Source organism: Protopterus annectens, chromosome 3.part1 (genome assembly GCF_019279795.1).
Source record: "Protopterus annectens isolate FY-2018-M chromosome 3.part1, PAN1.0, whole genome shotgun sequence".
Classification (NCBI taxonomy): Eukaryota; Metazoa; Chordata; order Ceratodontiformes; family Protopteridae; genus Protopterus; species Protopterus annectens.
Window position 1 is genome coordinate 477,234,804 of NC_056732.1, and position 15,042 is coordinate 477,249,845.

Consider the following 15,042-nt stretch of genomic DNA (forward strand, 5'->3'; position numbering starts at 1 on the left):
GTTATTAGAGGCTGTGTGTCTGAGCACATGTCCCAGGTCATCATAGCTTAGCCAAGGCCAGTATAGCATTTCAGTAAGAGTGAATTGTTTGTGGTCATTGGCTGACTGGGGTTGCCTGGGCTACGCCTTGGAATAAGCACCTCATTGGATCTTTCATGCTTTTTTTAAAGTTGTTTCAGGTTTAAACTTTGTTACTTAGAAGTTAACTTGTGACTGTTTCTGCCATTTCACACTGAGCTAATCAGAGGAAGTCGGAGGAAGGGCTCTGAGCTAATGAATCGAGATATATAACATTAAGTATCCTATTTTTTTGCTTATTTCTGAGTTATTTATAGCACTTTTATTTTACTCACTGTGCATGAGGTATTAAGCAGAATTTTTTGCAATTGTTAAGCATCTGGTTGGGTTTGTTTGTTCTGATTTTTGTTTCCCACCATCCCTCCCTCTTGGTGTCCTGTTTTTATACTTGGTGGCTTTGCAGTTGCACACCCTTACTGTAAATTTGATCTGGGACACTCCTCCCAATCTAGTGTCATTACCTCAAGCTACCTATTCCAGGGAGAACTTTTGAGAAGGCCAACCCAGTTAGCCTCTGCTTCTCTTTTCCCCTTTCCACTTTACAAAAAAAAAAATATATATATATATATATATATATATATATATATATATATATATATATATATTCTAAGCTTGTTTCCTGCCTTTCCTATAAGTTGTGTAGTCCAGATAGAGATTTGCTGTATCCAGGACTGTTTGTAAGCTTCTGAGCCCCCAAGCCTTTCTGTGTTGGAAGGAAGCCTTCTAGCTTAATTTTGTTTCTTAGAACTAGCCAGTTTTCTAGTTTCAGCACTCAAATCTGTTTCTTTGAGCTCAGCACTTGTTCAGAACTCACTGTAAGCACTAAATAAGCTACAAATTACTACAGCACTCAACTTTCTGCACTTGTCTAGAGGAAAACAGTTTTTAGTACTTAATAAATAAGCACCTATCCAGGCATGTCTAATGGTCAGCTCCCTTTGTTTTCTCCTGTCTACCTGATGAATCTGGGCATCTTGGGGCAATGCAGCAATTGCCTCATGTACACAGACAACCCTCTCCTCCTACCACCCAACACTACAAACAGTGAGAGATGCACTTATATAACCAAACTGGAAGCAAAGCTCTCTTCACCCTCCAACACAACCCAAATGACACACAGCCCACAAACTCAGTGTGCCACTCAACCACAGTCTATAAGGCATAACAACATATCTAACACTCTAGTCATAGATGACTCTATAGTCAGGCACACTGATGTTCCACTAACCAGGCTAAACAAGGAGAAAGTCACTGTCAGCTGCCTGTCAGGTGCCAGGATCCACCACATAATGCATGCACTCAGGCCACTCCTCAGCAAGTACAAATATGACTCTGTCATTGTCCATGTTGGTGTGAATGACCTGAGACGTACCTCCCTGGACTACATGAAAAGAGACATGGCGGAGCTTTCTGATCTTGTAGCCCAGGCAGGTATGACCCTAGCCCTGAGTAGCATCCTGCAATCACCCAGAATGATACCACAGTACAAGGACAAAATAATTGACTTCAACAATTGGCTAAGCTTCTGGCGTCATTCTAAGGGGATCCAGTATCTGTCTGCCTGGGATGACATGATCGACAAACCACAATGCTTTGCCAGAGATGGCCTGCACCTGTTGCCCTTGGGATTCCAGATACTGGCTAAGGCTCTTTCCACCCCTGTAGTGCCTTTTTTAGGCAAGATTCAAATGGCAAATTCACCACCGTAACAGGTACAAGCAAGCAAAATCTGAGGGTAATGCTACTCAATCCTAGAAGTCTAAACCTCAAAATGCACTCACTCGAGGCACTCCTTAAAATGGAGAACATCGACATCTGTGCAGTGACAGAGACCTGGTTCAAGGCTCCAGAGAGCACCCCTGCATTACCAGGCTATAATTCATACCACACTTTTCGACCACTTATCTTGGACCGAAGCACTAAAGGCGGAGGCATGTCCATAGTTATTAAGGATATCCACACCTCCAGGCTAGTTGCTCAGCATAATGCATCTGAGATTATCCAAGTGCAACTAACTCTGGGCAAGACCGCAATGCAAATTGTAGCTTGCTACAGATCCCCCACCATGCCCCAGGATTCCCACTCCTCATTTCTTAATACAATGGAAAATATTAGGTAAAACCTAACACCCTAATAATGGGTGATTTCAACTATCCCACCATTAACTGGGAAAACTACTCATGTACCAACTCTTGTGCTCAACGTTTTCTGGAATTCATAAATTCCAATGCCTTGGATCAAATTATCCACACCCCCACCAGGGGCAGCAATATCCTATACTTAGTCATTACCAACATGGGCAACCGGTGTTCCACACCAGAGGTCAATTCCTCATTGGTCAGATCCAACCATAAATAAATCACCCTAGACATCCACATCCCGGCCCCACCCCCCATTAGGAAAACCACCTTAAACAATTTCTCCAAAGCCAACTTCACGCTTCTTAAGACAGAAGTGGCAAACTTCACGACACCTATGCTGATGGACAATAGAGATACGACTGCTGAATTCTATACAATTGCACTTTATAAGCACTTACACGAGTACATGGATCATGCAGTCCCTAACAGAACCAAGATGCTATCCTCCAAAAAAAGGAAGCCAATCTGGTGGTCCCCTGCTATAAACAAACTCTACAACAGAAGAAAGAAACTGTTGCAAAAAAAAGTGTAAAATCCCATGATTGGAGGAACTCCGTGGTCAGTCTCAGTAAGAAGCTGAAATCCCTCATAAAATCCTCCAAAGCTAGTTATGAAAACAAAATCGCTACTGATTCTAAAGGCAACCACAAAGCATTCTATAGCTATGTCAAGAATCTCAATGGCAACACTCAGATCTGCTCTGAGTTACAGCACAATGGCACTAAATATACAGAACCAACTGATATTGCCAACATCCTGGCAGATAGGTTCAGTGCTAACTTTACCCCTCTCTCATCCCCTAAAGGGCCCATCTCTATACCGGAAGAATGCAAAGTACCTGTAATCACAGCTGCACAGGTAAAAAAAAAACACTCTCCAAAGCTAAGAACACAGCATCCATGGGACCTGACAACATCCCAGGCTGCGTTCTATATGAACTACAGAATGAACTGGCACCCCACCTAAGTACCATGTCCAATCATAGCCTCACCTCAGGCTTTGTGCCCACTGAATGGCGCACAGCAACGGTTATCCCACTCCACAAAGGGGGAGCCACCACGGACCCCGGGAAGTACTGCATCATTAGCCTGACGAGCCTGGTCTGCAAGGCTATGGAGCGCATCATCATGGAACTTACAAACAATGACATTGGTATTCTCCAAACTCTGGACCCTACCCAGTTCGGGTTTGTAAAAGGCAGATCATGTCTCCTAAACCTGACAGACTTCTTTGAAGCGGTCACCAAAGCTGTAGATGAGGGTAAGGTGGTACACACAGCCTATCTAGATCTTGCCAAGGCTTTCAACACCATCCCCCACTCTGGAATTATAGACAAACTCACTAAACTAGGTATAAATCCATATGTCACAAGATGGGTTGCCAACTGGCTCACTGACCGAACCCACACTGTGAAAGTAGCAGACTCTAAAACCAACTTCAGACCAGTGACAAGTGGAGTACCCCACAGGGTTCAGTCCTAGGTCCTCTCCTGTTTGGTATCTACTTCTATGAAGTACAGGCTAACACAGAAGATTTTTGGCTAACAAAGTTCGCAGATTACTGCAAACTAGGAGCCATAATCAAATCTCCTAACGATGTGAATATCCTACAAAAGGGCCTCACTGAGACAGATGCCTGGTGTCAAAGCCATGGCCTCAAGCTCAATGCCAAAAAGTGCATTGTTGTCCCTTTTGGTAAAAACTCTGTATCCATGAACTACCACATAGGTGGTAGTCTACTTAACACTGAAAGTGTGATAAGAGACCTTGGGACACAGGTGGACAGTAGTCTCTCCCTTGATCGCCACAGTAGTCAGGAAATCCTTCTACATGGCACACCTCATCACAAAAGGTTTCTCATCCAGGAAAAAGGAGGTCATTGTTCCCCTCTACTCATCACTCATTAGACCCATTATGGAGTACAACGCCCCTTTTGGTATGTACCTCACAAGACATCTACAGCAATTGGAAAAGCCACAGAAATACCTCACAAAGGGGATTACCGGCCTCAAATAGATGACCTACGCAGACCATCTCAAAAAACAGCAGCTTTACTCTGTCACATATCGCCTACTCAGAGGCGATCTCTGCCTAACATACAAAGCTATGTCAAACCAAGAGCTGTTGGACATGCACTACATAAAAGAAATCCCAATCCCTCCAAGCTACACGCTCTAGGGACCTAAACTTTGTCACCACAATAAACAGAACATGCTGGAGGGATAGATTCCTGTCTCAGAGACTTCCCATACTCTGGAACAAACTACCTATCTATATCAGACAAACCTCCTCATTAGCACTCTTCAAGAAAAATCTTGATGATTGGATGGGAGATAGGAAATTCACCCCGGGGATCACTTCTGTGGTTCTGCTTGACAGGGGCACAGGAAAATAATTTTCTTGGGTGGCAAAAGCTAGGGTACCGTTTGGCTAGGCTTATATAGGCCATAGGGCCAGTAGCCTAGTACCTACCTATGAACCTAAGTGCATTATTTTTGCACAGTAGGGAATGCAAAAATTTTAAAAGGTTTTTATTCTTTGTAATTGATAAGATTCTGAAGAATGAAGGTGGTGGGGATACCAAGACAATACTAGAAATTAGAGAATGCCTTTGGCAGGTACGTCTTGATGCAACCAGAGTGCCAGGCATTAATGACAAAATCTCCATTTTCAGTTATTTAAAATACAAATCACATTTTATTTGATTTGGAAATGGTTGCATATGGCAGCAGGTGTATAGATAATATTACACATAAACATAGCATTGTACAATACTTTTACACATTTAAGATATTTATTTTTCATGACCAAATTATTATATTTAAATGTAGTGGAATGTCTATAACAGGTTTTAAGATGCACAGTGTTTTCTTCTAGTTCACATAGTCTTTTACTGGTGGTGTTAAAATGTTTTGGTTAAGTTTTGTATGAATTTTAGGTTGGTATTTAACTGTTGTAATGTTTTAAGGGTTATAATATTCTTTGTAGTACTAACTGAATGTTATTGTCCATTAACTAACTTGGGTGGTGCAGTGGTGCAGCAGTTAACGTTGTCGCCTCACAGCAAGAGGTTCTCTGGTTCGATTCTCAGCTGGGGTGCCTTCTGTGCAGAGTTTGCATGTTCTCCCTGCGTTCGCGTGGCTTTCCTCTGGGTACTCCAGTTTCCTCCCACATTCTAAAGACGTGTCTGGAGTATCTCTCCCTAGGCCTCGGCTGAAAACAGGCTCTGTGGAATCTAGTTGGACTTTCCCGGTCAACAAATGTTAAATAAATAAAAATAAATAAAACTAATTAACTAATGAATCTATTAACAAGCTTTGCATATAAGGATTAAATGGTTTATTGCAAGTGACTCTGATGAGGGTGAAAGCGCTTAGTCTGTTATGTGAACAAAGCTGTGTGCCATCTGGCAAGCCGTGGCGTTTATTTTTAACCTTTTGGTCATTAGCCTAGTACACTCTCATGAACCTATGACAAGCTGACATTGACCACTAACTCCAAACCTTCACTTAGCTACTGCAGTACTTGTGCCACTATTACAAGGTGAAATGGATATGTCAGTGGGAACAGCTGTCAGCAACATAAAAATAATTAAAGCAATCTTGCAAAAGGCAGAAATGGAGACAGGCAAGCTTCCAGCCATAACTGCACATCACAAAGTAATGTCCATCACAGCCACACATCCAGAAGAGTAAGATGACAACTGTGACAGTATTATTTTTGTAAAGTCCTACTTTCATATAAAATCATTATTTTACATGAAAATAAGATTGGAATATCCACTAGCTACCAGGCAACTTCTGAAAAGGTGGAAACTGAACACAGATGCGGCTTTCAGTTTTATCACTTAACACATGATCATTAAGGTCAGTCCTGTCTTTTTTTACAGTGCTGGCATGGCAGTGAAACACCCAAGCGAAAATGAGTTTGTTTTGCTGCTTGAGATGGATGCTTATAGTTGTTTGTATATTGTTCATATATGAATTTAGAGAACAGTGTTGCGTTTGCTGTATTTCTCCAAAGTGTGGATCATTTGTATAATATTCTGTGCTTCTGAGTCTGTCAGTTGGGTGCATATAGCTGCTAATGATCTTCAACCTGTAGTCCTGAGTTTGATTCCCTTGGTTTGTGACTGTGAGCAAGTTACTTAACCAAACAGTGCTCTGGAGATGAAAATGAATGTGGTTGTACCTGGCTGACCCAAAAAATGGTGCATCTATGTTCCATGATTTAAAGTAGGATGAAGTGCTTGACCTTTGATGAATAGATGTATAATTTAGAGCAAGGGTGCATCACATTTTAAAATGTTTTAAAGATTATTTAGCTTATTTGGTCACAAAACGTGATTGGAATACCATGGCCACTGCAGTCCTTGAGTCATATTCCGAATATGTTTTGCAGGTAGCTTTTTGGACTCTAAAAAATTTTTGTGTGGACACCACTGAGGTTTTTCTTTTCAGGTGTAACAGCATTAGACTGTTAAATGTAGTTAATGTTGATAAAGAAGTAGCCCTGATCTTACTGGGAAGATGGAGTTGTTTGTGGCAGTATAATTTCTCTTGTTCACCTGCCTTCTGTGAGTAATTTCCTGGAAGTAGTTAATTTTAGCAAGAAACTTGGCATGTAACTGTGCTTGTGAATTTTTGTTATCCATATGCAGAAGAGCTGTGGTTTGCCTTCTGGTAGAGTTTTCAGCAAAGAGAAGATCTTGACCCATAAAGGTGGCCAGCTCGTGTCTGTTTTTGAAGGTTCCTGTTTTCAGAGTTTTTGTGGAATGACTGATTAGGCATTATGTCCTGAAATTTGATAGTTTTAGGCCTCCTGTATGTTTTGATTTATATATGTTATCTACCTTCATTCTGTTTTTCACTTTCCAGATAAAACTTAATGTTGATTTTATTGATGTCATAAAAGAAGTTGCTAGGGATGTACAAAAGAACTGGAAGGCATTATTTTTTTTGACAAGCGATCCCTGGCCAAAATTAAAGTAGTCCCATATTACCAGATCATACTACTTGGTATTTCATAGATTTTTGTGTATTGCGTTTGTTGGGCTGTGTTTTAATTTGATTCCTGGATATTTAATTTCCTAGGTGTGTACTGTAATCTTTAGTTTATTTAGGAGTACTTGTGTGTGTAGCAGCTGTATGGAGAAGATGATGTATTGCTTTAAATTTAATTTTTAATTAAATGCTTTACTGACTATATATGTCCTATAATAACATTGTAATGGGGATGTGGTTGACTGTGACAGCTACATGTATTTATTAATGTTTTGGTTGAGGAAACGCTCTAAATACACTTTGAAAAGGTAAGGATTTAAGTGAATATCCTTGCTTAGTACTTGTTGAGTTGGTTCATTTGTGGATAAGCTGGAGTATATTCTGATGACTGCCTTCCTAAATATTAAGGTGAGTTTGCAATTTTTTCAAGTGCAGAAATGTTATATATATATATATATCTCCACAGTCCATTTTCCCATTTTTGCTCATGGAGTCGGGGTGTCACTTCAACAGTGACAGTCTTCTAGAGCCAAAGTTCACACACCATCAGGTGGCTAGCCCTGCTGCAGCTGTTCTTCCATACCACACACTCACGCGCGCACACACTCACACCTATGGCCAAGCCACCAAGTTTATGTCTTTGGAATGTGCATGGAAACTGGACGACTAGGAGAAAACCCATGCAAACACAGGGAGGGTATGCTTACTCCACACAGAAGGTACCCAGCCAAGAATCGAACTGGGAACCTCTTGTTGTGAGGCAACAGTGCTATCCGTTACACCACTGTGCTGCCCTTGCCATTACATATGATTACCTAATGAAAAAGCAAATGCTCACGAGTAATCAAAAGAATAACTCTTTTTAGATCACATCAAAAAAAAATTAAAAAGCACTATTTTATGCAGGTAGTAAGCCCTGTAATAAAACAATATAATGTAATATAAAAAGAAAGTATTATTTATGTATACCAACTCCACAACAGCTATGAATGGGCAAATTCCCAGTACCTGCTGTACCTCAGTCTTGCATGCACACATCAGCCAGAAAAGCAATGCAAAACGTATGTTCACTGCAACCATGCATTTATATGAATTTATATATATATATATATATATATATATATATATATATATATATATATATATATATATATATATATATTGTGTGTGTGTGTGTGTGTCTGTTTAAGTATATCTATGTGTGTTTTTGTATTTTTTAAAATCATTTTATAGAGGGCCACAATATAGTCAGAAGCCCAAGATGATCGCTGTGATGTATAAAATGTCAGGGTCCACAAGGACAAAAAGATACCGAATATAGAACCTCCCTACCAATGTGGACTGAGGAATAAACACTACCATGAGTTCTGCAGGTGGGGCAAATCCTAACATTTTAGTTCATCAGTGCGATCATCTTGAAACTATATATGTTTGTGTATGTGTGTGTGTGTATAGATATATATATATATATATATATATATATATATATATATGTATATAGGTTATATATGTTGTTGTTGTGTCTTTCGGCTTTTCCCGGTTAGGGGTCGCCACAGTGGAACTCCAGTCCGCTAATAATTGGTAGTAGATTTTTACGTGCTGAGTTGCCAGCTCTGACACGCAACCTTCAACGAAGGTACGCCAATTCACACATGTCTCCACACAGAAGACGCTCTAGCTGAGAATCGAACAAGACAACGTCGTACTGTGAGGCGACAACGCTACCGCAGCACCACCACCGCAGCATATATGGGTTATATATGTATATATTAATAGATATGGGTGTTCTATAAATATATAATCAAAAAAAGTATGTATGATGCTCCTTCAAACAGCTACAACACATGCAAAGTGTTATTTTCAAAAAACACAAAGATATTTTTTTTTTGTGGGGAGGGTCACTCCATGTTGAGGGCTGTGCTCCCCACACCCCCTACTAATTATGTATACTAATTCCAAGATCTCACAAAAATGGATAAGGACATATTCCTCAACGTCGGGAATTGTTCAGTCTTGCACACTTGTCAACCATCTGTTTAGTCCACACACACACACACACACACACACATTCTTGACAAAATCAAGTACTCCCATAGATAGACAGATTGATATGGATTAATGTAAATGTATTTAACCTTATTTTAGATTGCACTTGTGTAATTTCTATAATTTGCAGCTACTGTGGTTTTCTTGTTGTAGATTAAACTTGCATCTTCTGTGTTTGACATCATGGGGAAATTCTGCAACTGTGTTCATCTTTTACCTATACTTTGTGTCTTTTAAAGTACTATGGATTATTGCAGAAAGGTTTGTAGACTAATCCACCAAACCTGTTGTCAGTCAATAGGTAAGTTAATAAAGTTAAGTGTATGTGTGTGTGTTTGTGTATTTAAGAAAAGTTTAGTTTAACTTTAATTTGGAGGTAGGAGAGAGTGTTGCTGGCTGTTTTTTTCCAAGTTAACTGTCATGGGTACTGCAACTGTTAGTTTAAGTTGAAACTTATAAATCACATTGGAAGCTGTCATGTTACTGACACCACAGAAGAGAGTTAAGCCATTGTTAGACCTTACAAGTGGTAAGTGGCTGAGAGACTTGGGAAACTATTTACCTGTGAAGCACATTTAAATACTTCACTATGCCAGTTCAGAGGTTTTTTTTAAGTTATTTTATTTTGTGGAGCCTGTTGTATGGAGATTGCAAGCAACTTGTCTTAGCAATAGAAAAAAAATGATGGTTCCACAATAATTTTTTTTCAAGGCTGTTGGATTCCATGCCATAAGGAGGCATTCTTATGTTTTACCAAGCTCTGCCTGGACATTAACTCATACCTTTTGAATGTCAGCAAGTCCAATGGAATTTTCTTATTGTCTGATGCCATTTTCTTAGTATATTTACAAAAAGTTTGAATTGTGTTTGTCCTTCTTGAACAAAGATTGCTGTATTTTTTTGCGTGTGGTTAACAGCTCTGCTTTGAAGTCTTTCTGCTGCTCTTAATGGAATTCTTCTTCATTACTTTTTTTTTCTTTTTAATGGCTGCCATTTAACTTAACCACTACACCCCTTGTGATGGCTTTAAATGCTTTGCTTCTGTTATTGAATGGGACCCAACCATTTCTGTAACTGTAATGTTTAGATTCCCTTATATTTCATTATCATATCAGCAGCCAGTTGATCAAGTTGTTTGTTGTTTTCATTTAAAGGCTTACATCAGTGGACTGGATACCCAGTACATTTTTCATGCATTTAGCAAAGTAAGATTAGCAGGTGACTAAAACATGATTCTAGACTGTATCATTGACAGAAACAACAGAGCAGCTCACATCCCAGCTAAAGATTAATTTGTGCTTCAAGACCTCAGCTAACAAAACTCATGTAGAATTCTTTACTCAACTCAAGAATAATTCTGGCAGAACTATGGCCAAACTTGTTCCATCCTCATTGTGCCATGCCATCTCTCTGTCAAGTGTCCTCACGTCTCTCTCAAACTTTCAGTCTTTGCACTTTTATGTCATGCCACCTACCTGTGTTTTACTTGAACAATGTTTATTTTTATTATGTGGACTGCATGACATTCATAAAAATAGTTGCACTTGCAGGAGACCCTACCTGCTGTACATTTCCCTCCCTAGAATTATAGTAGTACCTTGGCAAATAAGAATGTGTGTTTGTCTAAGGAGGGGAAGTTACAATTATGTGATCATTGTTTTCTGCATTTTAACTTGTGTGTTTTATTTTGTTTTAGGAAAAGACCCACCATTACAGGAACCCGTTATACATTCATTGCCACTTGTGCCTTTGTCAAGCTTTGTCAAAGAATCAAACTCTTCAAAACACAGTGATCACCACCACCACCATCATCACGAGCATAAGAAAAAGAAGAAGAAGCATAAACATAAGCACAAACATAAACATAAGCATGACAGCAAGGAAAAAGACAGAGATTTCTTCACTTTCACTAATAGTCCTGCTAGTGGTCGGTCTATTCATTCCCCTTCACTTTCAGACTGAATAGCAGGGAAGCAGTTAGTCATTCTTAGAGTAAACTTGTGTTCTCTCTCTCTTGCCCTGTGCAATAGAACAGATGGTGAAGAATTGAGCTTTAATTTCTAGCACTGTGGAATGAATCCAAAAGTCAAAGAGCTGTTTTGATAAATCTGGATTCAGTTTTACTCAGTGTATTAAAACTCAAGCTGGAACCATTTAAAGCGAAGAGTTGGAACCATTTAATATAGACTGTGTTGCTTTGATTCCGGGAAAGAAGCAACATTGCTGGCTGTTTACAGATGCATTAAACAACCTGTTCCTTACACTTCACAGAGTCTGCTGGCTTGTTTTTATACATCCAGCTTTCCATATGCGTTTTCATGCTGACTTAAGTTTTATAGCAAGTGAGGATTACTCTTTGGCTAAGTGGATTAGATGGAAGCTTTCGCCAGACTTGTGGTAAGGCTATTTCACTGAAATGACTTCTGAAGACCTCATCCTGATCCCAGAGAAAGCACGGTTATTCAATAGGAGTTTTGTTTAACCTAGCAGTTGCAAAGTTTTGTTTTGTCAGTAAAAGATTCAATATTTAAAGAACAACAAAAATGTGCACTATTACTTCATTTCTCAGAAATTTGAGGTAAACATGTTTTACAAAAACTGTATACTTGTAATTTATGTAAATATGTGGGGTACAAAAGTCATGTACCTACACTGCATTATTTCAGCTAAAATGACAAGTTGGTGATAACTCTATATAGTATTACTTAGAGTGCCATGTTGTCACGGCTGCTATAGCAACACTGCTAACACTGCCGCAGCATGAGATTTGGAGTGAGCCTAAGTTGTGATATGAGTTGTTTTAGAGGTAAAGCTGATGACCCCCCCCACAGCAGTTTTCCTTGCTATGTGATGCAGACCTCTGAAATTATTCCAAATGTTTTTCCTTGCTATGTGAATGCAGACCACTAAAATTATTCCAACTGTATGAGAATGAGACACGTGACTGCAGGTGATAGATAATTCTCAAATTATGAGTTTCTGCTTTATTAAATGCACACCCAAAATGAATATGGCTCTTAGGTGGCCTTAATGGGAGAGGAAAAGTCATACCAAGTTGTGGTTCTGGATGACTTAGAAACACTGCACCCCTCCACTTTCTTACAGTCCTTGTATACTGCTGTTTACAGCCTGTGAGGTTCTTGGGTCTGTTTTTGTCTTCTCCAGGGAACTGAAACAGTGGGACTGAACCATAAAGCCAAGCAACCTCTGAGGAGATTGTGGAAAGATACTATTGTGGTAACCCAAAAGTCTAGGGACAAATTGACAGTATTTGGTAAGGAAAAATAAAAAGTACATTTCAGATAGTAGAAGAAAGAACCCCTGGATGTTGTCTGCAGTAGAACATTACAAATGTTGGTAACAGAATTCCTGTTAGCAGTGGCTAAGGCAGTGTTCCCCTCATAAAAGGAAATGCCCTCCTGCATCTTGTTGAGTGTAGTCTTGAGCTGCCTAACTAAAGTTTCTGTAATGATAGAAACTTTATTTTTTACTATTTTGGAAATATTGAAGTATTCTGACATAAATGACAGTGTAGCCACTTGGTATGAATGCAGCTGAAGCCTAATATTGTCAGAAATGCATTTCTGTGATGCCATCTTTTAAAAATAAAACATGAAGAATGTTTTTATAAACATGTTTTAAACATATTTGTATTGTAGGTGAGTGTTATTTCTGTAGTGAAGTTTCCTATCATTTTCTACCATCAATGTACAGAATATTTTGATATTTTAGTTATTTTATTTGTATGTTCTGTATTTTCAGTGATGTTTACATTTCATTGTAGTATACTGTATGTATCTGTTTTTCTTCTAGGTTATTTTGCTGTATATTGGTGCATTACTTGTGTTTTTAATCCTGTAAATGACACTGAATTTTTATTACTGCTTTAATCATTTCAGCTTGGTTATGAATTAAAATGAACCAAATGAAGTTTTAAATATTTTATTAATAAAGTTCCGCAGAAATAAAGATGTTTTAATGTACATATTCATGGTATTAAACATTATATACATGTCTAGAATAAGAATTTGTATTTTTAAATTGAATATGTATCTTTATATCTCAGAGAAAATGTATTCACATGGTTGCACAACTTTTAACACTGCTGCTGCAGCGAAAAGACCATGTAAGTTGTGCTGAACAGTGATCAGGAAGTGAATTTACAGACATTTTTAAGACTCCTCTGACATGTAACTGTCATCAATCTTCGCCTTTACTGTCCACTTCTCCAACACTGCCACCCTAAGTGCTGCCACATTGGTGTTTTAAATTAAGCTGAATTAACTGGTAATTGCTAAAACAAATGGTTCAGATTGAACACACATCAAGTTCTTCATACTTCTCTTGGTTAAACCAGAAAAACTGCATGGTTCAACTGAATGGCAGAATAACATTTAGAAAGCCAATTTTGTGAACCACAGTCAGAGGTGTAGCTATGTCATGTGGTGTCTTGGGCAGACCCCACACTGGTGCCCTCTCAACCCAAAGCTTAACAACCAATGGACCAAAAAAAGTTTCTCTGAAAACCAAAGCAGCCAAAGTCACGTCTCTGTAACCATATATAAAGCAACCATGAGTAAGGAATCTTTGGAAAATCTGCAGATGCTCATAATGAGTCTCTGATACTACACGGAAGTGTTGGCACCTTCTAACCAACCCAAGCCCTGGTTTTGCCATACAGTTAGCTACACTAACCATAATTGTAATCCTATCCTTACTCTAACTGCATCATTTCAAGTTGGGTTTTTAGTCTGAGAGTTGGCTTTGTTCATAGGTTGGTACTAGGCTATCAGCCGTGGGGCCTTTACAAGCCTAGCCATAACAATTCCTTGGCTATTTCTTCCCGGGAAAGCAGTATGAATGAAAGTTAAGGATTAAAAGTTATATGTCCCTTAGTCTTGGGAAATCTTAGCCCTCTATGTCAGAGTAATAGAGCTGGCATTAAGGTTTCACTGAGTATAATGGCTGATTGAGGCTTAGAAAGGTAATGTAAGTGAATGTCCTGCTTTAAAGTAAGTGTATCCATCAAGACCTAGTCTAACTTTAGCCCTCAGTACAGGAAAGCTAAAATTTAGAACCACCATAAATCTGAGCATTGATATATGCTTATTTTAGGTATGTTCTTTACCATGAGCTTAAAACCTGCTGCTGAAAGTGGAAAAGCATGGTCTTCATTTAGTGCTGAAGTTAGGATAATGTCGAAGGTCAAAGTTGCTTTAGGCCTACAAACAGTGTAAGTGAGATTTTTGGCATTTATCAGTTATATGATTCATGAGCAGACAAAGTGATCCACTGTGGTGACCCCTAACCGAGAAAAGCCGAAAGAAGAACAAAAAGATGATTAAACATAATCAATTGTGATTATCTTTTATACAAATAAATGTGCAGATGTTTTGCATGTATTCACTCACTAACCAAATTTACGATACACAGATAATTTCATATTGAAAAGTAACATGGCCAAACTATATTTTATCTTTTCATAGATTCATAAGTTTAAAGATTGTTTTATATTGTCCAGCAAATTTTCAAGGATTTTTTTGCATATGCATGTGTGTATTCTCTTCCACACCAGAATTTCCCAAGTAAATCGAAAACTTATTTAAATTTACCCCTAACCAAAAGTAACAGATGCATACCTGCAAATAAAAGGAAAATGCCATATTAAAGAAAAAATTCTAGATACTGAGAAGAAAGACTATCCCTTTACTCAGCTGTATTGCTTGCTTCTTTTCTTAAAAAAAGCCATACAGAGGCAGTATTCTGGTCCAAAAA

The 15,042-nt window shown here is 38.7% G+C and overlaps 1 protein-coding gene across 1 annotated transcript in view; it reads left to right on the plus strand.

Annotated features, from left to right (window-relative positions):
• The window catches only part of TAF2 (TATA-box binding protein associated factor 2), a 2,150,018-nt gene extending 2,136,787 nt beyond the window's left edge, over positions 1-13,231 (plus strand). Inside the window, exon 26 of the mRNA XM_044066916.1 lies at positions 10,964-13,231. Within this exon, the coding sequence (XP_043922851.1) occupies positions 10,964-11,229 (266 nt within the window). The 3' untranslated portion in view covers positions 11,230-13,231. The remainder of the gene's footprint in view (positions 1-10,963) is intronic.
• The last annotated feature ends 1,811 nt before the right edge of the window (positions 13,232-15,042 follow it).